This window comes from Rousettus aegyptiacus, unplaced genomic scaffold, assembly GCF_014176215.1.
Source record: "Rousettus aegyptiacus isolate mRouAeg1 unplaced genomic scaffold, mRouAeg1.p scaffold_m13_p_6, whole genome shotgun sequence".
Classification (NCBI taxonomy): domain Eukaryota; kingdom Metazoa; phylum Chordata; class Mammalia; order Chiroptera; family Pteropodidae; genus Rousettus; species Rousettus aegyptiacus.
Genome location: NW_023416309.1, coordinates 73,287,695 through 73,313,726, shown reverse-complemented (window position 1 = coordinate 73,313,726; position 26,032 = coordinate 73,287,695). Strand labels below are relative to the sequence as shown.

At 42.3% G+C, this 26,032-nt stretch overlaps 1 protein-coding gene across 6 annotated transcripts in view; it reads left to right on the top strand.

Moving 5' to 3' along the window:
• Window positions 1–26,032, top strand: part of DNAH2 (dynein axonemal heavy chain 2) — a 92,976-nt gene that overhangs the window by 41,030 nt on the left and 25,914 nt on the right. For 5 of the 6 annotated variants that reach the window (XR_004951465.1, XM_036223240.1, XM_016154766.2 and 2 more), the window contains 33 exons: window positions 1,063–1,224; window positions 1,327–1,430; window positions 2,430–2,586; window positions 2,734–2,816; window positions 2,934–3,114; window positions 3,440–3,578; window positions 6,129–6,346; window positions 6,601–6,702; window positions 7,039–7,164; window positions 7,469–7,579; window positions 7,888–8,076; window positions 8,513–8,616; window positions 8,721–8,910; window positions 9,402–9,582; window positions 10,329–10,456; window positions 10,795–10,947; window positions 11,227–11,352; window positions 16,900–17,118; window positions 17,351–17,468; window positions 17,679–17,815; window positions 18,369–18,506; window positions 18,596–18,754; window positions 20,831–20,983; window positions 21,171–21,262; window positions 21,598–21,796; window positions 21,937–22,161; window positions 23,098–23,202; window positions 23,959–24,147; window positions 24,362–24,447; window positions 24,586–24,716; window positions 24,872–25,021; window positions 25,392–25,559; window positions 25,822–25,982. Coding sequence is in view for 5 of the 6 variants with exons in the window: in XM_036223240.1 (XP_036079133.1) it covers window positions 1,063–1,224; window positions 1,327–1,430; window positions 2,430–2,586; window positions 2,734–2,816; window positions 2,934–3,114; window positions 3,440–3,578; window positions 6,129–6,346; window positions 6,601–6,702; window positions 7,039–7,164; window positions 7,469–7,579; window positions 7,888–8,076; window positions 8,513–8,616; window positions 8,721–8,910; window positions 9,402–9,582; window positions 10,329–10,456; window positions 10,795–10,947; window positions 11,227–11,352; window positions 16,900–17,118; window positions 17,351–17,468; window positions 17,679–17,815; window positions 18,369–18,506; window positions 18,596–18,754; window positions 20,831–20,983; window positions 21,171–21,262; window positions 21,598–21,796; window positions 21,937–22,161; window positions 23,098–23,202; window positions 23,959–24,147; window positions 24,362–24,447; window positions 24,586–24,716; window positions 24,872–25,021; window positions 25,392–25,559; window positions 25,822–25,982 (4,884 nt within the window). In the remaining variant the exon portion in view is untranslated. Of the gene's footprint in view, window positions 1–1,062; window positions 1,225–1,326; window positions 1,431–2,429; window positions 2,587–2,733; window positions 2,817–2,933; window positions 3,115–3,439; window positions 3,579–6,128; window positions 6,347–6,600; window positions 6,703–7,038; window positions 7,165–7,468; window positions 7,580–7,887; window positions 8,077–8,512; window positions 8,617–8,720; window positions 8,911–9,401; window positions 9,583–10,328; window positions 10,457–10,794; window positions 10,948–11,226; window positions 11,353–16,899; window positions 17,119–17,350; window positions 17,469–17,678; window positions 17,816–18,368; window positions 18,507–18,595; window positions 18,755–20,830; window positions 20,984–21,093; window positions 21,263–21,597; window positions 21,797–21,936; window positions 22,162–23,097; window positions 23,203–23,958; window positions 24,148–24,361; window positions 24,448–24,585; window positions 24,717–24,871; window positions 25,022–25,391; window positions 25,560–25,821; window positions 25,983–26,032 lie in introns of those variants that run through there. The other variant, XM_036223242.1, reaches the window with a different exon arrangement.

The window sequence follows — 26,032 nt, the reverse complement described above, 5'->3', positions numbered from 1 at the left end:
ATTTTCATCACCCCTAAAAGGAAACCCTATACCCATTAGCAGTCATTCCCCATCCTCTCTCTCCCCAGCCTTTGTGCATATGGATTTTCCTATTCTGAACATTCAGTATAAATGGAATTGTACAACATGTGGCTTTTTGCATCCAGCTTCTTTAGCATAACTTAGCATAATGTTTTCAAGGTTCATCCATGTTGTAGCATGTGTCATTATTTTATCCTTTTTATGGGTGAATATAGTCTATTATATGAATTTATCACATTTTGTTGATCAGATGTGGTAAATTCATACAATAGACTATACAAATCGATGGACATTTGGGTTGTTTCTACCTTTTAGTTACTGTGAGTAATGCTGCTATGAACATGCATGTACTTGTATTTGAGTCTCTGTTCTCATTTCTTGTGGGTATGTATGTAGGAGTGGAATTGCTAGGTCATGTGGTTACTCTATGTTTAAATTTTTGAGAAACTGCCAAGCTGTTTTCCACAGCAGCTGCACCATTTTAAACCCCCACTAGTAATGTACAAAGGTTCCTATTTTTCTACATCCTTGTCCCTTGCAGACACTTATTTTCTTTCTTTCTTTCTTGTTTGGAGGGAGGGTAGGTGTTGTGTGAGGTGAGGAGGTATGGTGGGATTGGTTCGTAATTGAGGAGGACTACTTCCTTCCTTCCTTTCATTTCCTTTCTTTCTTTCTTTCTTTCTTTCTTTCTTTCTTTCTTCTTTCCTTCTTCCATCCTTCCTTCCTTTTCTCTCTCTCTTCTTCTTCTTCTTTTTTTTTTGGTTCTAGTCATCCTGGTGAGTGTGAAGTGCTATCTCATAGTGGTTTTGATTTGCATGTCCCTACTGACTAACACTGTTGAGGATCCATTCATGTGCTTGTTACTTGAAGAGCTCTTAAAACAAAAGAGTGGAAGAAAAAATTGGAACTGAGGAGGCAGCTATATTGTCTGGAGGGAAAAGCTTCTCAGCATGAGAGGAGCAAAGAACCTGAGTGTTTGTCAGGGGCGAAGAGGGCAAGAGTTATGTCAGTAACACATCTTTCTGCTCTCGGCCCATGAAGGAGCTGGATGCACTCCAGCAAGTCTGGGAGATCACACGGGACTGGGAGGAGAACTGGAACCAGTGGAAGACTGGCCGATTCCTGACCCTTCAGACGGAGGCCATGGAGACCATGGCCCATGGGCTGTTTCGGCGCCTTACAAGGCTAGCCAAAGAATATAAGGTGTGTGGAGAAAGGAGCGGGAGGCAGAAGATAAGCCCTTGAGGAAGGGGAACTATGCAGAGAAGATCGTCAGCTCTTCTGATGCTTCCCACTTTTGCTCAGGACCGAAACTGGGAAATTATTGAAACCACTCGCTCAAAAATAGAGCAGTTTAAGAGGACTATGCCTCTCATCTCAGACCTGCGAAATCCTGCCCTTAGAGAGAGGTAAGGCTGCTCCTCCGCTCCTGAGGTGACCCTTTGGCTTGTGCTGTCACCCGGTTCTTTCAATTGTCCCTTTCACTGTGATCATATCTCCCTCTGCCCCTCTGTCTACAAACATACATTTGTAAGGAACCTTCGCTAGAGCCTGCCACCGTCCTCTGTTTCTCTCACTGTCCTGGGTCCTCCTGTCTTTCTGGCTCCTTCTCTGCTTCCTCCCCTCTCTCCTCTCATCTTATGTTGTCTGTCATAGCTAAGCTTTATGCCTTCTGTCATACAAAAGTTTTTATTTCGACGCAGCCAAAAGTATAACCAGGGTTTTTGCTTCTACACCTTATGTAAGACTTCTCCTACCCCAGAGTTATAAATGCATTCTATCCAACTTCCTTCTAATACTTTATAATTTTGTTTTTTAAGTTTAACTCTTTTAATGCACCTGGAATTTATTATATGATAGAAAAGGCCTTTGAAACCATTGAGGAGAAAATAAACTATTTTATAAATAATGTTTTAATAATTATATATCTATCTATTCATTTAGGAGAAAATAATTTCACTTCATTTGCTTTGCCTCTAGTATAATGTTTTCGGCAATGCTTTACTGTTAAGTATTATGCGGTTAGGTATAACCAAACCACTTTATTTGATTAAGTTATTTAAGCTCTCTAAGCCTCATCTTCTTCATATATAAAGGAATGACAGTAATTCCTCATTTATAGAGTGGTTGTGAGAATTAAGTGGTATGTTTCATGTAAAGCACTTAGCTCAGTTTATAATCTGTAGAAAATCTGCAATAATTGGTCTTAACTCCCTCTCCAGAAAATCAGCACCTCAATCCCTGTATTCCTCACAGTGCCTAAAATTGCACCTAGAGCCTATGTAGTAAATAGGTGTGGAATCAGAATCAGAATATCCAGTGGGAGAAAGCCTGGGGAGTAATGCTATTGTTTTCTAGTAGGCCCTGGTGTCTGGCCTCCTGATCTGATCTTCTGTCCCTGGATACAGGCACTGGGATCATGTCAGGGATGAGATCCAACGGGAGTTTGATCAGGAATCCGAAAGCTTCACCCTGGAGCAGATTGTGGAGCTTGGGATGGATCAGCATGTGGAAAAAATTGGAGAGATCTCTGCCTCAGCAACCAAAGAGCTGGCTATAGAGTTGGTATGATAGAACCCTCTCTCATACTCCCCCACTTCCTAAGCCTGGGGCAAAGGCTTCTAGCTTTTCATCATCTGATGGCCTTTCCCAGCTCTTGTTCCCCTTGGGGACTAAATACCTGATTGCTCTGTCCCCAATTTTTTTCCACAGGCATTACAAAATATTGCCAAGACTTGGGGTGTGATTCAGCTAGACATAATACCCTACAAGGATAAGGGCCATCATCGACTCAGGTAGAGAGGGGGTTGGGGCACTAGGAGAGGGGAGGGCTGTGTGACCTGGGCTACAGAGTGGGGACCACAGATTGGCAGATGGGGGATGGTATATGATTTTGATGCCTTCCTCCCCAGAGGTACAGAAGAAATATTCCAGGCACTGGAAGACAACCAAGTGGCCCTGTCTACCATGAAGGCATCTCGTTTTGTCAAGGCCTTCGAGAAGGATGTAGACCACTGGGAACGCTGCCTCTCCCTCATTTTGGAAGTTATTGAGATGGTGCTTACAGTACAGCGTCAGTGGATGTACCTAGAGGTCAGGCTTCACTGCCAGATCTTCCAGCACCCTGCTTTTATTTGTTTATTTGCATATAACCTAGATTTTCCATTATCAGCTTCATTTGCCCACCTCTAAAGCTGTTTTTCATCTAGGACTCAAGCATCTGACTCTTAGTTATTACCTCTCATCTTCAAGTCCCTCCCTGAAAAGCCTTGTTATTCTTCCATGTTTCTTCTTGGACCTAGATACCTGGCCTGTTGCCCTGTGTTCCTTATCTTCTACTCTCTTGGTCTGGGAGGAGGAAGTAGAGTGTGGAAAGTATGTGAGAAACAGCCTCTCACCCCAATTCTTGGCCCTTCAGAATATCTTTCTAGGAGAGGACATCCGCAAGCAGCTGCCCAATGAATCAACCTTATTTGACCAGGTCAATAGCAACTGGAAATCCATCATGGACCGGATGAGCAAGGACAGCAATGCTCTCCGAAGCACTCACTATCCAGGTCTGAGCTCTCTGGCTTCTTGCCCCAGCATAGCCTCAGTTGGTGCTGTGTATATACGAAGTCATAGCCACATGACTTATTGAAAGATTGATTGTTGTACCCAGCTGTCATATCATCATGATTGCCTCTTCTAAGCATTAAATAATAGTTCAGGAAATAAAATTTAACAAATTTTTGAGTGGAGTACGATGTAGTGGTTAAGAGAATGGGATATGGAATCAGATAGACTTGAGTTCAAAATGTGACTTACGCCCTACTAATTGTATGCTCTTGGGCAGCTTGCTTCCTCCATATTACTGTTTCCCATTTTTTGTAGAGGGGTTAATGATAGCTATTTCTCAGAGTTTACAAACCTCATAAAGGAGTATGTAACACGCAGTACAGGGTCTAGCATAAAGTTAGTGCTCACTTAATAATAGCACTGTACCTCAGGAAGCCTTGATTAAGGAATAACTCTTCTTCATTAATGAAATAATGCAGGTAAATGAGATAACACAAATAAAACACTTAACACATTAAATGGCGCAGAGTAAGCCCTTGGTTACTATTAGCTATTGTTATTATTACATTGATTTTAATTGGTTTGGCACATTAACTAGTCTTTATTGTAGATGCTTTGGTAGGGTTGGGGGAGAGATATACATATAGTGAGGCCTGGTTTGTGGCTGTGGATTGGGCTAAAGAATCAGGAAGTCAGGTTTGGCAATGGGCAACTAGAAAGGTGTCCTGAGGAGAGAGTTCTGGCAGGGAGTATGGAGGATTTCTTTATTTGCTTAGGGTACATCTAACAATTCTTCCTTTTCCCAAGAACCTTGAGTACACACATTGAAAAACACTTAATTTTAATTATTTTGATAAAATATAAGTATTAGGATATGCGAAGTTGAGTGACAACATGCATTAATTTTTTTTTTTAAATTACAGTTGACATTCCATATTATATTAGTTTTAGGTATACAGCATAGTTAGTTGTTAGACATTTATATAACTTATAAAGTGATCCTCCCCAATAAGTCTCATACCCACATCATATATAGTCTTTATAATATTATTGACTATGTTCTCTAAGCTGTACTTTACAATCCTTTCACTTTTTTCACCCAACTTCCCAACCTCATTTCCATCTGGCAACCGTCAGTTTGTTTCCTGTATTTATGAGTTTGTTTCTGTTTTGTTTGTTCATTTATTATTTTTTAGAGTCTACATATAAGTGAAATCATATGGCATTTATTTTTTTCCTTCTGACTTATTTCACTTAGCATAATAGGTCCATCCATGTTGTTGCAAATGGTAAGATTTCATTTTTTTTTTATGTAGAACATTTAATCTATTTACATTTAAAGTAATTATTGTTAGGTATGTAGTCATTACCATTTTATTAATTCTTTTCTGATTGTTTTGGTAGTTCTCTATTCCTTTTTTATTCTCTTGCTCTCTTCTCTTGTATGTTGCTGACCTTCTGTAGTATTGTGTTTGGATTCCTTTCTCTTTATTTCTTGTATATCTCTTGCTGATTTTTGGTTTGCAGTTACTGTGTGCTTCCTATATACCAAACTATGTTTATAACAGTCTATTTTTAGTTGATGGTTGCTTAAATTTGAACACGTTTAACAATCACTACCATTTTCACTCACCAACCCCATGTTTATTTTTATCATTAGTTCTCACTTCTTTTGTGTCTCTGTGTTTGTGTGTATCCCTTAATTTATGGCTGTAATTACACATGATCTTCCTACTTTTGCTTTTTAACCTTTGTACTTGCTTTATTGTTGGTTGATCCCCTGCTTTTATTATGTTTGCGTTTTTCAGTGAGAACTTTTTTGTGTGTGTGATATATTCTTATTTATATTTTTAATTTATTTTTTCTTCTTTCTAAAGAAGTCCCTTTATCATTTCTTGTAATACTAGTTTAATGGTGGTGAACTCCTTCAGTCTTTTCTTCTGTGGGGAGCTCTTAATCTCTCCTTTGGTTCTAAATGATAGCCTTGCTGGATAGAGTCATCTTGGTTGTAGGTACTTGCTTTTTATCACTTTGAATATTTTGCGCCAATCTCAGTCTAGTGCTCATTTTGCAGTCCTGAGGGACACTGGCAACTTCAGTGGTTGCAGGTGTCTGTCACTGTGTGCATGTACTATGTATTTAAATTTAATGATTTAACTTGTCGGGTTGTGTATGTGAAGAACAATCTCTAATTTTTAGACTCTTGGGGTGACTGGCAGAGCCCCAAGTTCATTGGTGGAATAGGACTGTTGTCCCAAAGGCTGATGGGAGATGTAGTTATATTAATGGAATCATATGTGATGTATAATTAATGCATAACATATAACATATATAATAGTGTATAATGAATACTTAATAATGAATTAATGAAGAAAATGGGTTAAACATGATAGAATGACTGGGGATACTTCTTTACTTTCTATAATTGTTATGGCAGTCTGTACCCCGACATTTAAGAGCTGGCAAAGTGGATATAGTTGGAGACTCCAGAACTATTCAGAACAATGATAAAAGGGCTATCAAATGTCTTTCATTGCTCTTCTTCCCAGGCCTCCTGGACGTATTGATAGAAATGAACACAATCCTGGAAGACATTCAGAAGTCTTTGGATATGTATTTAGAGACCAAGCGCCATATTTTCCCCCGCTTCTACTTCCTATCTAATGATGACCTACTAGAGATTCTGGGCCAGTCTCGCAACCCAGAGGCGGTGCAGCCACACCTCAAAAAATGCTTTGATAACATCAAATTGTTAAGAATGCAGAAGGTCAGTAGAGGTGGCCATGACTGGATGGAGGGCAGGGGATGTCAAGGTATTTAAGGCCTTGAAGAGGACCTTGCCCTTCCCACAGGAGGGGGATATTAATGATTCTGGATTATCTAGGTTAGAACTTTTTAGAATTAATTGGTAATATTGAGGGGAGGAGAGAGAAATAGAAATTACCCTCGAAGGGCCCAAATACCTTCTAGCAGATATGAAGAATGGCAGGCCAGGCCATTAATAGCTTCTTATTTCTACAGGTTGGGGGACCAAGTAGCAAATGGGAAGCTGTGGGAATGTTTTCAGGTGACGGCGAGTATATTGATTTCATACACTCGGTACTTTTAGAAGGGCCTGTGGAGGTGAGTTGTGGCAAGGGTTTAAGAATTGAGCTGATTCTTTTTTTCATTAGGAAGTTTGCTTGGCTCTGTGAGGAGAGAACATCTCTGTGAAGGGGCATTAGTTACTTTTTTCCCTCCTCCTGTCTATTCCTGAAAACTATAACCTCTACTCTGAACCTTAAAACAAATCTGGGTCTTGGCCTCCATGTCCCCCAGGGGCCCTAACCAGATGCTGCCCAGGGCCTGCTTTTCCCTTGGGTCCAAGCCTTGCGTCCCTGTTTCCTAAGCACCTTCCCTCTGGGGACTCTTGTCTCTGGCTCTGAGGCCAAGCCATCATGTCTTCTCATCTCTCCCCAGTCCTGGCTTGGTGAAGTGGAGCGGACCATGAGAGTAACCCTACGGGACCTTCTCCGGAATTGCCGCCTGGCCCTCAAGAAGTTTCTCAACAAGAGGGACAAATGGGTGAAGGAGTGGGCTGGCCAGGTGAGCTGGGGTCAATAGAAATGAGGGAACAAGAAAGATTGAGCTGAAAGGGAGCGGCAAGAGTAAAGATAAAATTTTGAGTCTCAAAACGCAGGTTTCTTGCCCCCTACTCTGGGCTGTGGCCCTGGAACCCTGCATGCCAGGCCCTTAACTCCTGACTTTAGGCATGTGCCCCATCTTTCAGAGAAGATTATCATATTGAGAGGAGTTGCACCTGGTCCAGGGAGAAGCTGGGATTTGGGAATTGGGCTGTGTGGGTGGCCAGAGACAGGGCTTTGGAATACAACTTCTGCACATGCCTCAGATGGTGATTACTGCCAGTCAGATCCAGTGGACAGCAGATGTCACCAAGTGCCTGCTGACAGCTAAGGAGCGGGGAGACAAGAAAATCCTCAAGGTCATGAAGAAGAAGCAGGTAGGGAACCCTACAAGAACAAAACAGGCCTGGAATTAGAGTTGGAAGGAAGGGAGTGATAAATTAGAGTCAGAATTAGAGATAAGCTGGTGGGAAAGGGTCAGAGCGAGGATACTTTATGGGAGAAGTCTAGTGAGGAAAGTTTGGGTGGATTAGAAGAACGTTTTCCTGCGCCAACATTGGAGGTCAGGAATTATGGTGAGGTTGGGATTAGCATTGGAGTTGAAAGTTGTGTTAGGCTGGGATGAGGCATGATGGACTGATTGCATTGCTCCGTCTACTCTCTTCCCTACTACCTCATTCTGTAGGTGTCAATACTGAATAAGTACTCAGAAGCTATCAGGGGGAACTTGACCAAAATCATGCGGCTTAAAATTGTGGCTCTGGTGACCATAGAAATTCATGCCCGAGATGTGTTGGAGAAGCTTTACAAGAGTGGCCTCATGGATGTCAATTCTTTTGACTGGATCAGCCAACTGCGCTTCTACTGGGAGAAGGTGCAGATGGGTCAGCTCCCCACTCCCATATCCTAGACCTGATCCTAATTAATTAATTAAATTCCTGTTCTCTAAATACAATAATATCCTAATCCAAGCCTTAGTCCTATCACAGTGCCCTAATCCAGTTAGCTCTATCACAAGTCTCCTAAATTAGGAGTGGCAAACTGATTTTTCAGTCAGTGTTCACTATGGTTGTCACTTGGCCAGGATTCAGGAAGACTTCAGGCAGCTGCTGCAATGGATTAGGGTGGACATACAATAGGAACCCATTTTCCATCTTGGCCATAAACTCTTTCCTTTTTCTAATTCTAAACTGAATCCGACGTCTTGTAAATGTGACCTCCCTGCCATCTCCATTCCTACTGTTAGTCATTGCCCAGCTCTAACTCTTCCTCCAAGCCCACCTCTCTCTTCTTGTACCCTGTTTCTCCAGGATCTCGATGACTGTGTGATCCGCCAGACCAACACCCAATTCCAGTATGGTTATGAGTACTTGGGTAACTCTGGCCGGCTTGTCATCACCCCCCTGACAGACAGGTCAGCCATGTGGCATGACCAAGGTGGTTGGGGTTAAGGGAGCGAATGCTAAGTGAAGGCTTGGCTTCCAGGAGTCTGACTTGAGTCTTGTCCTTAATTCTCAGGTGTTATATGACACTGACCACAGCATTGCACCTGCATCGAGGAGGCTCCCCCAAAGGTCCAGCGGGCACGGGAAAGACTGAGACTGTCAAGGACCTGGGCAAGGCCCTTGGCTTATATGTCATCGTGGTCAACTGCTCTGAGGGCCTAGACTATAAATCCATGGGCCGAATGTACTCAGGCCTGGCACAGGTCAGCATCCTACCACCCTGTCCAAGAAGTCCCTTAAATATCTTTAATCCCAGAAAATCAACTGGAACCCATATCTGGTTCAGTGCTTTGTAACTTACAACATTTCATCTCCCCAGTTAGTTCTTACAATTGCGGAAGTCCCCGCAGCTCCCCGAGCTGCACTTTGCTTGTTAGCAGAATCAGAAGGTTATGTAAGGATTAAATAAGATAATGCATGTAAACTGGTGCATAGTGTAGGAACTCAATGCTCACAAGTTCCCTATCCCACTCTCTTTCCAACTCACACCTTTTCTAGCATTTCCCCAGATTGTCCCTGCCTGATGGAAAGCTCAGGTCAGAAACTACACCAGAGCTACTCCTAGCCCCAACATTTTGGAGGCCACCTCACCTATCAAAACCCTTCAGGAAGGGCTATGTTAGTCACCCTTTCTAGTTTCTCCCAATCTGGGGTACTTTTCTTGCTCCCAGTGACTCTGCCTCCCACCCCACAGACCGGGGCCTGGGGCTGCTTTGATGAGTTTAACCGCATCAATGTTGAGGTGCTGTCGGTGGTGGCCCAGCAGATCCTGTCCATCCTATCTGCCCTGGCTGCCAGCCTCACCCGCTTCTATTTTGAGGGCTTTGAAATAAATCTGGTGTGGTCCTGTGGGATCTTCATCACCATGAATCCTGGTAAGAGCCAGGGAGTAGATGGGGCCCCCGAGGGGAGAACTGGGTGTCCAGGGCAAACAACCGTGTCCTCCCTTCCCCACCTTCAGGCCAGTGTATTTAGCCAAGTGAAATAGGGCTAAAGACAATAAAATATGAGAGAAGGATAAACATATGACTTTCTGGGAGAAGGGGAGGCAATCTTACTTTTCTCCCTAAAGGGATTAATCCCTAAAGGGATTAATAACTGCTATGTGTATATATGTAGCCCTAGGCTTTGAAGGTACTTAACTATCTTCTCCCATGAGCTAGCTCCCAGAGTTCTGGTCTATCTGCCATGCTTTTTTGAGAATAGGATAATCTCTCCAAAGTGCAGGCACTAGGGTCTCTCATTACTGTTCTCTAGGAATAGCTCTGTGGGGGAGGGTCTAGGAAAAAACAAGAAAGAGTCTAGGTACTGAAAGAATCAGAGAAACAGCTGTGATTTTTATTAGGACTGATGTGAGTTATACATGGAACTTGGAAATATGAGAAACTGGCAGCTTTGTGATTTGAGTTTCGAATAGGACCATTCAGAAAGTAAGGGAAGGCCCTGAGATAGAAAAGAGAAACGAATTGGTATGGGAGGAGCCGGGGGTAAGTTGAGAAGGGAAATGATCTTGGAGTTGGAGTTGGGGAGAAATTTAAGGATGGAGCTAGTGTTGGGAAAGATGAGATTGATTGGGAAGTGGGTCTTTGGATGGATTCTAACAAGTAGCACTGTTTTCCAGGCTATGCTGGTCGCACAGAGCTTCCTGATAATCTTAAATCCATGTTCCGTCCAATTGCCATGGTGGTACCTGATTCTACTCTTATTGCAGAAATCATTCTCTTTGGGGAGGGCTTTGGCAACTGCAAGGTATTTCAATATCTTTTCTCCAATTATTTTATTTCCCTTCCATGATCATTCCCTGGGCTAAGGAACTCCCTGAAGGCCCCACAACCAGTTTATCCTACAAGGAATGAAGACTCCTGTCAGTAGGATATGGAGGCAGAAGTATTCAGAGGGCCCCCTCAATGATGTCACTAATCCACAATGGCACAATTCACAGGTCTTCTCATTAGGATTGTTCACAGAGCACCTCCTAGCTGTTTCAAGTCCCGGAACTTAGCTTCTTGTACCTGTAACTGTCCCTAGATGGAGCAGAGGGATTTGTGGGGAGATCCGTTGTTTCCTTCTCTGTTTTTGTCCCCCAGATTCTGGCCAAGAAGGTGTATACACTTTACTCCCTGGCTGTGCAGCAGCTCTCCAGACAGGACCATTATGACTTTGGCCTACGTGCCCTCACCTCCCTTCTGCGCTATGCTGGCAAGAAGCGCCGCCTGCAGCCAGATCTGTCCGATGAAGAGGTAGATCAAGGACACAGCTCTTGAACCTTAACCTCAATTGTCTCTGATACTGTACACCTTCACTAAAATTTTTCAGATCCTTTCTTTGCTCAGATTGAGATTTCACCTTACTTTCTATCCCTTGCATTGCCTTAGTTTTTTACCTGTCATATTTTTAAAGACTAGCTCAGGTGTATCCACTGTTTTTGACTCCTGTCCCTTACTTTTCGAAGAAGAAAGGCCTAGTGAATACCTAGGCCCTGGCTTTTCCAGCCTGAATCTCTGTCTTTTCTCACTTAGGTTTTGCTGCTCTCAATGAGAGATATGAACATTGCCAAGCTAACTTCAATTGACGTGCCACTATTCAATGCCATTGTGCAAGATCTGTTCCCCAGCATTGAGCTGCCTGTCATTGATTATGGCAAGGTATTTGTTCCTTAATACTCTTTGCGACCTTATATGTAAATGTAGATCTGAGAGCATGACACTTGGCTCTCAGGCCTTGTTCGTCCACTTACTAGCTGAGACTTTGAGTAAGACAGTTAGTTTCTTTTGAGGCTTCCTTATCTATCAAATGATATAGACCTATTCAAACACTCTTTCACCACAACTCACTCCACCCTCCTCACTGGCTCAAGTACTTCTACTTATCAGTTCTTTGATTTCATTGAGTTCTCTAATCCACTGGCCTTTCTACTTTCTCTATACCCATCTGCTCTCTCCTACCTTTACTTCTCTCCTCAGTCAGGGAGTTTTGAGGAGAGCTTGCTAGGAGCTGTCTGATATGAGGGCAGTGGAATGGAAAGGGGTGGAGGGGGAGGATTTTAGAAAGTACAAGAATTTTTTTTCTGGAAGTATGGTAGATTAGATGCTCTGAATGATCCTTTCATTGAAACCACAAGAATGATAGATAAAAATATAGAAATACATATTTTAAGTACATTACTAAGCTGGCAAAAAAGAAAATATTCTGGGATGGGATAAGGGAATAAAAGCAGGGAGATAAGTGAGTATGAAAGCTGACTTTCTCCCTGAAAATTTTTGTTGAATTTAAGGCACTGTAGAGAGTAAAGCAGCCCAAGTGTGGAGGTATAATAGAAAACCCAGTCCTGCATACACCTCCGTCTGTAAGGGAAAACACCCTCAGTAAATGGGAAAATGAGAAACCTACCACTGAGAGGTGTCCATACAGTAAAGAAACTTGTCTTGACCAATCACGGGAGGAGAAGTAAAATCTCCTTCGAGATTTCCTAACCACAAACCAGCCCTCTTATGCTCTTTGGTATCATAATTTATTCTACAGTGTAATCCCCCAAATCTCAAATTTAAAACTTAATTTTAAGTAGTTAGTTTCCTTCAGGTGACTGGCAGAAGCAAATGCAAATTATTTCTAAAAGAATGAAATTTTAACTGAAGCCTCAAAGAGGTCTCATAAAAATTTAAGATGAAAGTCCAAGAAAATGAACAGCTTCTGGGCAAAAAATAAATAAATAAATAAATAAATAAATAAATAAATAAATAAATTACAAAACACACAAGGTAACGAGATAGCATGAGTGGAAACCAGAAGAACAATGGAACAGCAGAATCAGATCCCCAAAGACTTCAAATATTGAAGATAACCAGCACAGAATTTAAAAATAACTAAATTTAATATGTTTAAATAAATAAAAGAGAAGCTTGAAACTATGAGCTAGGAACAAGAGACTTCTAAATTAAGTAGATTTGAGAAAGAACCAATAGAATTGCTATAAATGAAAAAAGATTAGAATTGAAATTAAAAACAATAACTCAAAATATAGAGAGAATACATTCAGGCAAAGAGGTGGATTAAGAACAATTTTGTAACCTTTTGAAAATCTACCACAACCTCTCTAAAGAGATTTTTTTTTTTTTAAAAAAAAGGCATTCATATCCAAAAGGTTGGGGAGAATGAAAGAGGATATTTACCACAAACATTTTAGACATAAGAAACAAATGAATAAGTTGTGACTTACTTAGCAAGCCTGAGAGAGCTAGCTGGAAGAGGGGGAAATTGAGAGGGAATTTTTAAAAGGCTAAGCGTTTGTGGAATTAGGTACCTCTGTAAGTAGGAAATAAAAGAGGTGTAGCTACAATAAGAAGGATTCGAGGCAAACTGTCTTGGAAGAAGTTAGATCTCTAGATCTTCCCTTCTCTGTGAGCCTGGTTGACCATATTTCTCCCACATTGGCAGAAGACTAGAGGTTAAAACAGTAAGTCTCTGGACTTGGGGACACAAGGTATAGTTGAGGGCATGAGTAAACCTTGTTAAAAATGGTGTTTAAATGAATGTTTACACATTGAATGCTGAGACTCTTAGTCTTTGTTTTATCTCTTAGCTCCCAGAATACTGGCAGCCAGACCAGAAATTGAAAGAGTTCTCTCTGGGGAATCTGTCTAACCTAAGAGGAATGACCAAGATATTGAGAATAGTAATTTCCCAATGAACTCTCAGATGTACCCTAAGTATATAAGCCCCACTAACACTCAGGACTTCCATTCAATTATTAACCCTCCATTCTAATATATATGAGCAGAAAATCAACGGTCACCACACATCTAAGGAAAACCTCTAATGTGAAAGCAGCCCAAACAAATAGGAAAAAGCATATTGGAGAAAATAGATAATGCAGAGAAAGGAAAAGTTGTTTTTTCTTTTTTTTTAAATAAAAGAACATCTGTCATTGTATTCTCAGAGATAAAATTAAGATGTTATCTCCATGAAATACTGTTAAAAAAGAAATATTCCAGAAAGTAGAGCAGGTGAAGGGGAAAAGAGATAAGATTCAAAACCCAGTCTAGGAAGGAAAATAGCCAAATAAGAGGAGTTCCAAAGAGTAGGCACAAAGAAAAGGGAAAGGGGTCAAGGTCAATAGTGAAACAATTCAAGAAGAATCTCCAGAACTGAAGGATATAAGTTTCCAAAATGAAAGGGTCCAGAAATGCATGACACAATGGATAAAATAAATTCTTACCAAGACCCATCATTGTGAAATATTAAAACAGCAGGATAAGGAGAAGATTTAACAAGCTTTTCCAGAAGGAGACCAAAAAAAAAAAAAAAAAAAAGAGGTGATATGCAAAAAAACAAGAATTTAAAGAATTTAAACATTGAATTTCTCACTAGCAATATTGAATCAAAAACAATGGAGCAGTTTTCAACTGCATTCTGAAGGAAAATTATTTTCAACCTCATTCTACGCTCAGTCCACCTGTCACATAGGAGGCTAGATAAGAGATACTTCAGAGATGCAAACTCTCAAAAAAATATTATCTCCAGTATATTCTTTCTCAGAAAGCTACTAGAAAATGTACTCTGCCAAAATGCCGGACCATACCAAGAAAGGTATATAGGGTACACATGATGATGGTCGTGCACCTGACAGAGAGAAGCCAATCAAGATTGGAGTAAATCTGAGTACTTCAGAAGAGCTTATGTAAGAAGAAGAAATTCATGCCTAATGTGAATAAATGTTTTGAGAGATTTAGTTAATTGACAGAGTTTGAAGTTAAGCTAGAAATCAGTATATTAAAAACCAACCAAACAAAAACAGCAACTATTAGCCTCTAGAGAAAACAAAAAAAATGTTGTTCAGGAAAGGAAAAATAATCATACATTGAATAGTATACAATATTATACTAATATTTAATACCATTTACAAGAGACACACCTAAAACATAAAGACAACAGGTTGAAAGTCAAAGACTAGAAAAAGATATATTGGGCAAATACTAATCAAAAGAAAGTTGGGGTAGCAATATCAGACAACATAGATTTTAAGGCAAAAAGCATTACTAGAAATATAGGATCGCTTAATAGAAGGTTCAGTTCACCAGGAAGATAAAACGATTCTAAATGTAGGGGCACCTAATAATATAGCCCAAAATAAATAGAGCAGAAATATTCAGAATTACAAGAAGAAATAGACAAGTCTATCACTCTAGTGGAAATCAATATCTTTTAGTAAGTGACAGACCAAGCAGATTAAAAATCAGTTACGACATGGAAAATTTAAACAACACAATCTTAATTTAATAAACATCTATAACATTCAATAATTGAAGAATAACCATTTTTTCCCTAAGCACACATAGAATATTTAGGAAAATTGACCATTTAAAGGCCATAAATCTGCCTTAAGAGTTTCAAGGAGACTTATTCAAAACATTTTCTGATCTCAATGGTAACTCTACTGATATTAGGCAAAAAGAATGTTAAAATGGGGATATTTCATATTGATAAAAGTGCTAATGCCCCAAAAGATGTAACAATTCTAAATTTGTGTGCACTTAATTATATAGCTACAAAATACATAAGACAGGGTTGACTGAACCAAAAGGAAAAATAGATAAATCCACAACCCTAGTGAAAAATCTTGACCTGCTTTTCAGACTCAGTTGACACATATAAAACATTATATGCAACAGTTGCAGATACATATTCTTCTCAAGTGTGCTGGAACATTTACTAAAATTTACCATGTGCTGGGTTATTAAGTATAGGTCTCATAAATTTCAAATGATTAAAATTGTGTAGAGAACGCTCTCTGACCACAATAGAATTACACTAGAAATCAATAACAAAATATAAAACGGCAAAATGTTTGGAAATTAGGCGATACAATTCTAAATAACTCATAGGTCAAGGAAGAAAATAGAAAATGTTTGAAACTGAATGAAAAGAAAATGTGACATCTTAAACTTGTGGCATGATGCTGAACATGCACACATGTGCCCGACAGTAGGGCAAAGGTGTAATGGCTACCAAACGTGAAGGTATCTTTAAGACTGACAAATGAAGCAAGCAACTCCATAGAATATAACAGAATTTATTATAGCATAATTTACTTATAGGAATTTAGGGTTGGAAGGGACAGACGACCCAGCAATTCTCCACTAACAGACCTCTGTTACAGTATTTTTTAAATAATTCAGGTACTTATGATAAAACAAGGAATATAGTATGCACCAGGGGCCATACCTCCTGGTGGTCTTGTGATAGATGATCGTTTATAATTGATACTATCACCAGTTTGCTCCTTATCTCAGTAGCAATGCTGAGATATTTACTGACAAAGATATTTATGGCTACGTTTTAAGGAACACAGATAATCCTCAACTGTAAGGCTTTGGTATGCTGTGCTAAGGACATTAAGGTTGGTCAGAGGTCACAGCATGAAAACTCCAGGATACAAAGATGAAGTTGGTTTTGTTCATATCTTCATCTATTCAATGCGCAAACATACTAATAAAAGTAACTCTTAGATAGTGGAAGGCAGTGGTAGGGATAAAGCCTCTCGGTGGTGTTCGAGAGAAACAAGTAAAGATTTTGCATCTATTTCAAATTATTTGGTTGCACTGGCTGTGTGTTTTAAAATGTCACACTGTTCTGGGACTGATCTGTATTGTATAGTCATGGTTCTATAAGCATTACTCTTTTAAGTGGGCAATGATTTGTTTCTTGTCCGGCTCTCCCACCAGACTGTGAACTCTGCAATAGGATAAACTCTACTTCATTCTCAGCACTCAGCAGACTACTTAGCACACACTATAGAAGCTTAATAGATATTTGTGAATAATATTAGAAAAAAATCTGTACAGCACATATCAGACATTGTGTTTTATGTTGACTATTTTATCTATTTTATCTGATACAACAACCTTAAGTATCACTATTATTCCTATTTAACAGAAGACGAAACAGACACAGAGAAGTAACTTACTCAGGTTCACATAGCTGAAAGCTGGGGACCCAAGCTGGCTGACTCCAGACCCCAAACTCTTAGCTCTGCAATTGGTCATCTTCCCAGTGAATGAACAGTTGCCTGAGTGCAAAGGGTCCTGGTGCCATTTTTAACATTTTGAACGTTATCCTCCCAGGCACTGGGGAGATAGTAAAGTCCTTGGCAGGTCTCCTTTTTCTTCTAATTCCTGTATTCTCCCTTCTCTTAGCTGCGGGAGACCATTGAGCAGCAGATTCGAGAGATGGGCCTGAAAACGACGCCATTTACACTCACCAAAGTCATCCAGTTATATGAAACCAAGAACTCCCGCCACTCCTCCATGATTGTGGGCTGCACAGGCAGTGGCAAGACTGCCTCGTGGAGAATTCTTCAGGCCTCCTTGTCTTCCCTGTGCCGCGCTGGAGATTCCAACTTCAACATTGTTAGGGTATGGAGTTAAGACTGTGAAGTCACTGGCAGAGACTTGAGTAGCGGGAAGATGGTAGAGGCTGGGAGCAAGGATGCATAAGTGTCAGGGAGGACAGTGCAGGCCAGGAGGCAGTATTTGGGTCCAAGGAGGCCTGGGAGAGAAGGAGCAAATACAAATCCCTGGGAATAAAGGGAAATCTTGGGGTTTGTGTCTGCCAGTGGCTCAAAACCCCTTCCTGTGTCATTTTCAGGAGTTCCCTTTGAACCCTAAAGCATTGTCCCTAGGGGAGCTGTATGGAGAATACGACCTCAACACTAATGAATGGACAGATGGCGTCCTGTCCAGTGTCATGCGGATGGCATGTGCAGGTACTCAAAGGATCTTGGGGTGGGGAGAGCAGACACCTGACTCTCCTAAGGGGGTGGGCATTCTGGAGATAGAAAGTTCAATTTGAAAGAAAAATGCTTGGGGAATGCTGAGGCACAAGGAAGCATCAGCTTACATCTTTGAGGAAATGAGTGTAGAGGGAAGGCTAGGTGAGAAAGCTCTGGTTCCCTTTTTACCCATCTTCTACCAAGATGAGAAGCCAGATGAGAAGTGGATCCTTTTCGATGGCCCTGTGGACACACTGTGGATTGAGAGCATGAACTCCGTCATGGATGATAACAAAGTGTTGACCCTCATCAATGGAGAGCGTATTGCGTTGCCTGAGCAGGTACAGGGGCCTCTGACTACCACAGCCTGCAGAAGTAGAAACTGGAGGGCACAAGGCAGGGCTAAGGGAAAGAGCAGGGGTATCCTAAGAGAAGAGGAAGTTCATTATGGGAGAGCTGAGGAGTAGAATGCCTGGATCCACAGGGATCTGGGACTGAAGAAAAGTTGCCTATCTACCATGGATGTGGAGAACAATTGTACAGAAAAGAACTTTGTGTACTAGGAAGCACTATGTAGACTGAAAGCTGGAGACCCTCCTCAGGTTCATATCTATTGACATAGGAGGGAAGACCTTCACTTATGTGCCTGGGGTTATGAATTCACGGGTATAAAGCCCACCCTTTTCCATCCACTCAAACTATTTGAGCAAGTGAATGATTTTTCATAAAGATAACTTTGAACAAGCTCTAATTTCCTTTAACAAGCAAATTATTAGTAAACCTTAGATCTTTATTCATCCTGCCATACTTGGTACTTGGTAGAGACACCTAGGTACATCAGTGTTCTGGGTGGGGTGGAAGGAAAGACAAGGTTCTGACAAAGTGTATCCGTAGGTGTCTCTCTTGTTCGAAGTGGAGAACTTGGCCGTGGCCTCTCCAGCGACTGTGTCTCGCTGTGGGATGGTGTACACTGACTACACTGACCTGGGATGGAAGCCCTATGTTCAGTCATGGCTAGAGAAGAGGCCAAAGGTATGAAGGGAATTGAGGAGAGGGAAGGTAACCAGTGTGACCTGTGAGACATAAGAATGAGTAAAGAGGCCCTTCACATTCATCTTCAGACTGAGGTAGAGCCCCTTCAACGCATGTTCGAGAAATTCATCAACAAGATGCTGATCTTCAAGAAGGACAACTGCAACGAGCTGGTTCCCCTTCCGGAATACTGTGGAATCATCTCTCTCTGCAAGCTGTATTCGGCCCTGGCCACGCCAGAGAATGGGGTAAGGGGGACCAGAGCAGGGCCAGGCAGGAAGTGCTCATGACCTCTTAGGGATAACTTCAGGGAAATGGCATGTCCGAGACACAATTTGCACACCTGGCTTGAAGGGAGCAGAGGTGTAGTGCCCACGTGTTAGTTTGCATATGCACTGGAAAGCCAAACTGAGGTCTCTAATTCAGATATTGTACATAATGGATTTCACTATAATTTCCTACTTATATTTTGGGAACCAGGGATAGTTCATTTGGTTCCTCACTTCTCCATCCTTTCAAAAAACAGATATTAAGTCTTGGTATATATGAAGCCTTTGGAATATTTTTTCTGCTGGAAGGAGCTTCCAATCTAATCTGATGAGAGGTTTTAGAAATTTTCAGATTAATCGATATTTTTTTTAAAAAACTTTTGTTTAGTTTAGAATTATGGTATAAGGACCAAAATTGAATATTTTTCTCTTGAGATTAAATCACTGCCTAGAAATTGTTTGTATTGTTTTGAAGACATTGCCAGATAACTAGGCTGCTAATATAAACTTCTATAACAATTAAGATTTATAACAGTATATGTCATTCCCGGTACAATTAATGTAAATTAAAACTATGTAGGTGACCTTTCAAGGTAACATATGAGAAAAGGGCAGTAGTGTAGTGTCAGTGGTGAGGCAATAATATAGGGTCAGGTGCTGAGGAAGACTAGCTAGGCAGAGGGCTGAGCAGAGGAGGAAGAACACTGATGAACAGAAGGGGGGAGGGCATTGTAGGCAAGGAGAATATTTAGCTTTTACAAAAACACACAGACCTGAGAGTCAGTTCCTGCTGGGCAAGGTGGGGTGGAGGGTGGTGTTTGCATGCTAACCCTCTTCAATCTGGCAGAGACCCCCAGAAGAGAGTGGTGAGATATGCTGTGTTTAGGAGTAAGCTGGAAGGATAGACTAAAGATTCTCGATTGAATATGGTAGACAACAGAGTCTTAATACAATTCCCACCTGTATTTTCAGATTTGAGGATCATTCTAGGACTAAGCCCAATGTTCTGGATTGGACAGCATCCTGTAAATCATATTACTTGCAGTTTTAAGTATGTTTATTTAGAACCCATCCTTAAGAGCTCCCCAGCCATGGCCAGTAGCTATTTCACATAGTAGGTTAGAAATGATACTAATGATGCTGAGTTAGCTGTCTGTTGGCATTTTCCCCAATGAGTCCAGAGGAGTTTGCACAGCCCCACGTGTGCCATGCACCCTATCAAAGAACAGTATCTGCAAGTGCCCTCTGGGTCGGGGGTTGAGAGCATGAGCTCTAAATACACTATTTCTGCTATTAAGGTGGTATATTTAAAATTTTAATTTTAATTACACAAGTAACAGTTGAATCTAGTTTCCTTTCTAAAAATGACAATTTTTTTTATACAAAGCTAAAGTTATTTTGATCACCTCTGCTCTCCTAGTCCTGGTCTACTCCTCTCCACATGAGTAACTATTGTAGTATGTGTGTATTTGTCATTCCAGGCCTTTTAAATATACGCATTTACATATAAGCCCACAGGTATCCATAGAAAATATAGTTCCTAAAAAATGTATCATGCTATATACCACACTTATAATATGCTTATTAAATCAACAATACGTTTTTTGAGTTCTATATTGCTACGTTTGGATTAATGTCGTTGCTTTTAACTGCTGTATACTTATATTCCACGGTAGAACACGACATTTTATTTTTCCATTCCTCCACTGGTGGACGTTTAGGTCACCTAATTTTTTGCAATTACAGAGAAGACACCACAAATGTCCCTGGACCTGTCTTCTTGAGCACCTGTGGGCACTTCTTTGGGGTAGACATGTGTGGTTGGGGCCCTTCTGTGTTTTTATATCTTAGAAGAGAAGGAACTCAGGGCCACCACCACTGGGATACAGGAAGTTTCAAGTTTACCTAAATGTTTTAGATTTAGATTTATCCACACCCATAAAGTTTTCCAAACAGAACCAGGAAGGGAAGAAAAACCTTTGTGATGATCTGCCAAAGTAGAGCCCTCTGTCTCTTACAGATTGTGGGTATTTCCCCTTCTCTTTTTCCATCTAGGTGAACCCAGCTGATAGTGAAAACTATGTCTCCATGGTGGAGTTGACATTTGTGTTCAGCATGATCTGGTCTGTGTGTGCCTCTGTGGATGAGGAGGGCCGCAAGAAGATTGACAGTTATCTCCGAGAGATTGAGGGCTCTTTTCCCAATAAGGTCAGGGCCCCCAAACCCAGCTGTTCTATTTTTCCAGAACCCACCTGTGTCCCTGATCCTGACTCTTCATGAGTTTCAGCCTACCAGCTCAGCTCTCTTTCTTTCACCAGTGGTCTGTGAGTGCTTTCTCTGGGCAGCGGAAAGCTAAAGGAAGGCTTTGATAACCTGACGCACATTCCCTCCTCAGGACACGGTGTATGAATATTTTGTGGACCCCAAGATGAGGAGCTGGACATCATTTGAAGATAAGCTTCCTAAGAGTTGGCGCTACCCTTCAAAGTAAAAGCCGGGCCTTGGGGGTGGGTCGGACTTGAGGGTGTGATTGGTAGGAGATGTGGCAAGAGAGCTGCGACCTAGAAGCAAAAATGAGCTATAGAAAGGAGAGAGGGTGGATCCCAGAGCAGAGATGACTCTTGAGTATAGGAAGTGGGATTGAGAGGAAATGGGACAGGGTCCTAAGGAGAATGCTTGATCCCCAAGCTCCACAGGAGGCAGGTTTGGTGATTAGAGAGTCTTGATGCCGGAGGAAGATAAATACTGGGATGAAGAATAAAGGGAGAGTTAGAAAGAAGTAGGCCAATGATCCTCGAGACATGATTCCTTTTCCTCCCTAGTTCCCCATTCTATAAAATCATGGTGCCCACTGTCGACACTGTTCGCTACAACCACCTGGTGAGTGCCTTGGTGGCCAACCAGAATCCTGTACTGCTGGTGGGTCCAGTAGGGACTGGGAAGACCTCCATTGCTCAGAGTGTTCTGCAGTCCTTGCCCTCCAGCCAGTGGTCAGTGCTCACCGTGAACATGTCTGCACAGGTGTGTTATAGGACCTAGGGGTCAGGCTGCCTGCTCTCTACTCTCCCTGCCTTCTGCTCTCCCTTGGGATTCAAGTACCTGATTGACACTCCCATCTAACTCTGAGGGACTCAAGCATTCGTTCTGTACCTTTTCACTAGACCACATCCAATAACGTGCAGAGCATCATTGAGAGCAGAGTGGAAAAGCGAACGAAGGGTGTCTATGTGCCATTTGGGGGCAAAAGCATGATCACCTTTATGGACGACCTAAATATGCCAGCTAAGGACGCTTTTGGGTCCCAGCCACCCCTGGAGCTGATTCGCCTCTGGATTGACTATGGCTTCTGGTATGATCGTACGAAGCAGACCATCAAGTACATTCGAGTAAGCATCTGAGGAATTTGTTCTCTTTTCTCTACCGTGATAGATTCAGTGCCCCTCTCCAGTGGGATGCCAGGATGGAGTCCTATAATCTTATATTCCTCTCTATACAGGAGTATCCTGCCTTTCTCAGGACTGAGATAACTGGCTCCTAAATTATCAATTCCTATTATTAACTCTTCTCATTGACCCTGCCCTGTGCTTTGTGACCAAAAGATCCTCTGAACTTCCACTCCTTTTCCAGGCCTCTTATACCATGCCCGCATGCCACCAAGAACTGTCTAGGTGCCCAGGGTCTTGCAACTGCCCTCTCCAAGCCTTCTCTGCCTCCCGTTGTTAAAGTAACCACCCCCTTGGCATCAGTTTTCCACCTCCTACCCAGGATCCAGGCATCTTCCTTCAGTCCTGGCTCTTCTTCCATGAGATTCTGAGCATCTTGTTTCTTTGTCTTGAGTCAAGGGGTAGCAGCCATTCCAGCCCGATTTCTGGGGTGACCATTTATTTGTACTCAGGGTCAAAAACTCACCTAATAATTAATATATCCATATGTTTCTGAGAAAGAACACACATACACACACAGACATGAATATATACATAAAAAAAAAAAAGAAAGTCTAGAAGATGTAATTAAATGTTGTGTTTTAACTTACCTCTATTTTCTAATTCGGGTACATGGATTATAATGATGAAATAAAAACATCATTACTTTAATAATTCTAAAAAAAAAAAATGTCCCTAATCCCTTTTTTTCCCTTTCTCTTTTTCTGCTCCCAATTACTCTGCATTTCTTCCTGCTCATTCTGTCCCCATCCCTCTTCCCATATGTCCCTCCCTGTACTTTCTTCTTCCCTGCCCCTTTCATATCCTCCCTATTTCTGTGCCTCCTCTCATCCCCTCTTCCCACCTGTTTCTCTGTCCCATCTTGTCTTTGCTCTCCAGGACATGTTCCTGATGGCTGCCATGGGCCCTCCTGGAGGTGGACGGACTGTCATCTCCCCAAGGCTGCAGAGTCGCTTCAATATCATCAACATGACCTTCCCAACAGTGAGGGCAAATGGGGCTGGTGGCGGGGGGACTGTAGAAGGCAAAACTATCTGTGTCCTAGAAAATAAAGGGGAAGATCCAGGAGGGGGGCCGATGGACCACTGAGCAGAGTTGCATACAGGGAGCTATAATATGTGGAAGGAAGACTGCTATCTGTAGGAGCCTTTGCTTTCCTTGAGCTAGGACAGCCTGATGATGAAAGTGTAGCTTGCCGTTTCTAGAATGTGAAGCCTTGTCATCCCACAGGGGAGACGATGCAGGGAGGCCCAAACAGGCTAAGGAATGTAAATTTTACAAGGCTGAGAGCTGAGAGCAGTGCCAGGATTAGGGTGAGGAGAGTGAGACACTTAGAGGTGCCAACGAAATTCATCAATCAAGATAAATAACATTTTATTGCAACATACATTTTAAAAATTAGGGCCAAAAATTCATGAAAAACAAAATACCAAAGTTTTAAATAAGTACAAGATTGGCACAGTACCGTGCTGAGACATTTTGGAGCCTGAGACAAAGAAAAACCGGTAATACTGATCCCATCTTTATTTAAAATGTTGGTGTTTGTTCTCATGAATATTTTGTGTTGTTTGATTTTTAAATATTGTATTAAAATGTTATTTATCTTGATTTCTGAGGTTTTATTGGTGCCCCTTAAATTCTGCCCCCAAGACGAGTGCTTCTTCACTCGCCTCTCTCTCATACTAGCCCTGGCTGAAAGACCAGGACCTTTCGAAAGTGAATCCAAGGGCCTGTTTCTAGGAGTCCCAGATCATCCGAATCTTTGGCACCATGATCAATCAGAAGCTTCAGGACTTTGAGGAAGAGGTGAAGCCCATTGGAAATGTGGTGACCGAGGCCACCTTAGAGGTATACAACACTGTGGTCCAGCGCTTCCTGCCCACGCCTGCCAAGATCCACTACCTCTTCAACCTTCGAGACATCTCCAAGGTGAAACATCTCCATCTTACCTTTCCCCTTTTGCTCAGCACGGCCTCCTTACAGGCATTCTATTCTCCTCAAAGTAAGCCTTGGACCTCAGTAGCATCCCATACATCCCAAATCAACCCATCCTACAATGCTGCATTCTCTGGCCTTACCTCTAAAGTTTCTGGAAGGAATTTCTTCCCCCCCCTCCATCCCACTAGCCACACCTCTTCCTCAGGTGTTCCAGGGCATGCTTAGAGCCAACAAGGACTTCCATGACACCAAGTCCAGCATCACACGGCTCTGGATCCATGAATGTTTTAGGTGAGATGCCTGTGCTCCGCCAGATCCAGGCTTCTGCAGCCTTGCTCCAAGCCCTGCCTCCACCCATCCCTGATGCTCCCTTCCCCAGGGCTACTCTCCTTCTTGTTACCAGATCTCACCCCAACTCATTCCCAACAGAGTCTTTTCTGACCGACTGGTTGATGCAGCAGACATGGAAGCTTTTATGGCCATCTTAAGTGACAAACTTGGCTCCTTCTTTGACCTCACATTTCATAATCTGTGTCCCAACAAACGTTCTCCTATCTTCGGTGAGCTGGGAACAGTGACCACTGCAGGCTGGAGATGCTTTGGAAATGGCTTAGAAGGAGGGTTGGGGCTTGAAGTCCTGATATTTTGGGCCTTTTGGGGAAGTCTGGGGAAAACCAGGCGTTTAAGACTCTGACTCCCTCTTCTCCTGGCCCAGGAGATTTCCTGAGGGAGCCCAAGGTATATGAAGACCTGACTGATCTGACAGTACTGAAGACAGCCATGGAGACAGCTCTAAATGAGTACAATCTGTCACCGGCTGTCGTGCCAATGCAGCTGGTGCTCTTCCGAGAGGCTATTGAACACAGTGAGCACTTACTTCCTAGTCCTCTCCCTTTCCCCAGTATCACAATTATGGAGTATTTTCAAGGAAATAGGGATCCTTTCCCCAATCTCTCCCAAATCTCTCCCCAGTCAAGTCTGGGAAGTTACCTTCCTCCCTGCCCCAGATGCCCTAATGACAGTGGGTGGGACTTTTGACAGTGTTGTTTATCAGATTTGGTGGAGGATAAAAGTTGAATTGCCATCAGGGCTCCAGGCACTAACTAACCTCTTCCCATACCTCTTGGTCCTTCTACTTCAGTTTCAGGTATCCCAGTCCCTAGCCTAGGGCCTAGAGGTCCCCTCAGGTTGCTCAGCTAACTCACTGCCTTCATCCCTCACCTCCCAACCCCCAGTCACACGGATTGTGCGGGTCATTGGACAACCTCGGGGCAACATGCTCTTGGTGGGCATTGGGGGCAGTGGGCGCCAGAGTCTGGCTCGCTTGGCCTCATCTATCTGCGAGTACATCACCTTCCAGATTGAAGTTACCAAACATTATCGGAAACAGGAGTTTCGAGAAGGTATGGCTGGGTTTCTGACATGGGGGAGGGTTTGGGGCTAGGAGTGAAATATCAGACGCCTGACTTCCTGCAATGACAAGAGAGAGGAGAGATGGAAGCCTGAGAGTGAGCATCGCTAGGCTCTTGTAGGGTATAAGATGGCGTTGTACATGTGTTGCAGGCTGAGGGAGGGTGCCTAAATCTCAGGAGGGTAATCAGGGTCAGGCTGGTGAACCTGAGGAGTCTGTCTGTCCCCTCTTCCTCCTTCCCTCATCTGACCCAGATATCAAGCGTCTGTACCGCCAGGCTGGGGTAGAGCTCAAGGCCACTTCCTTTCTTTTTGTGGACACCCAAATTGCTGATGAATCGTTCCTAGAGGACATTAACAACATCCTCAGCTCAGGCGAGGTCCCCAATCTTTACAAGACTGATGAATTTGAAGAGGTATGATCCTTCCCATGCCCTTGACCAGTTGGTTCTTTGGCCTTCCTGAC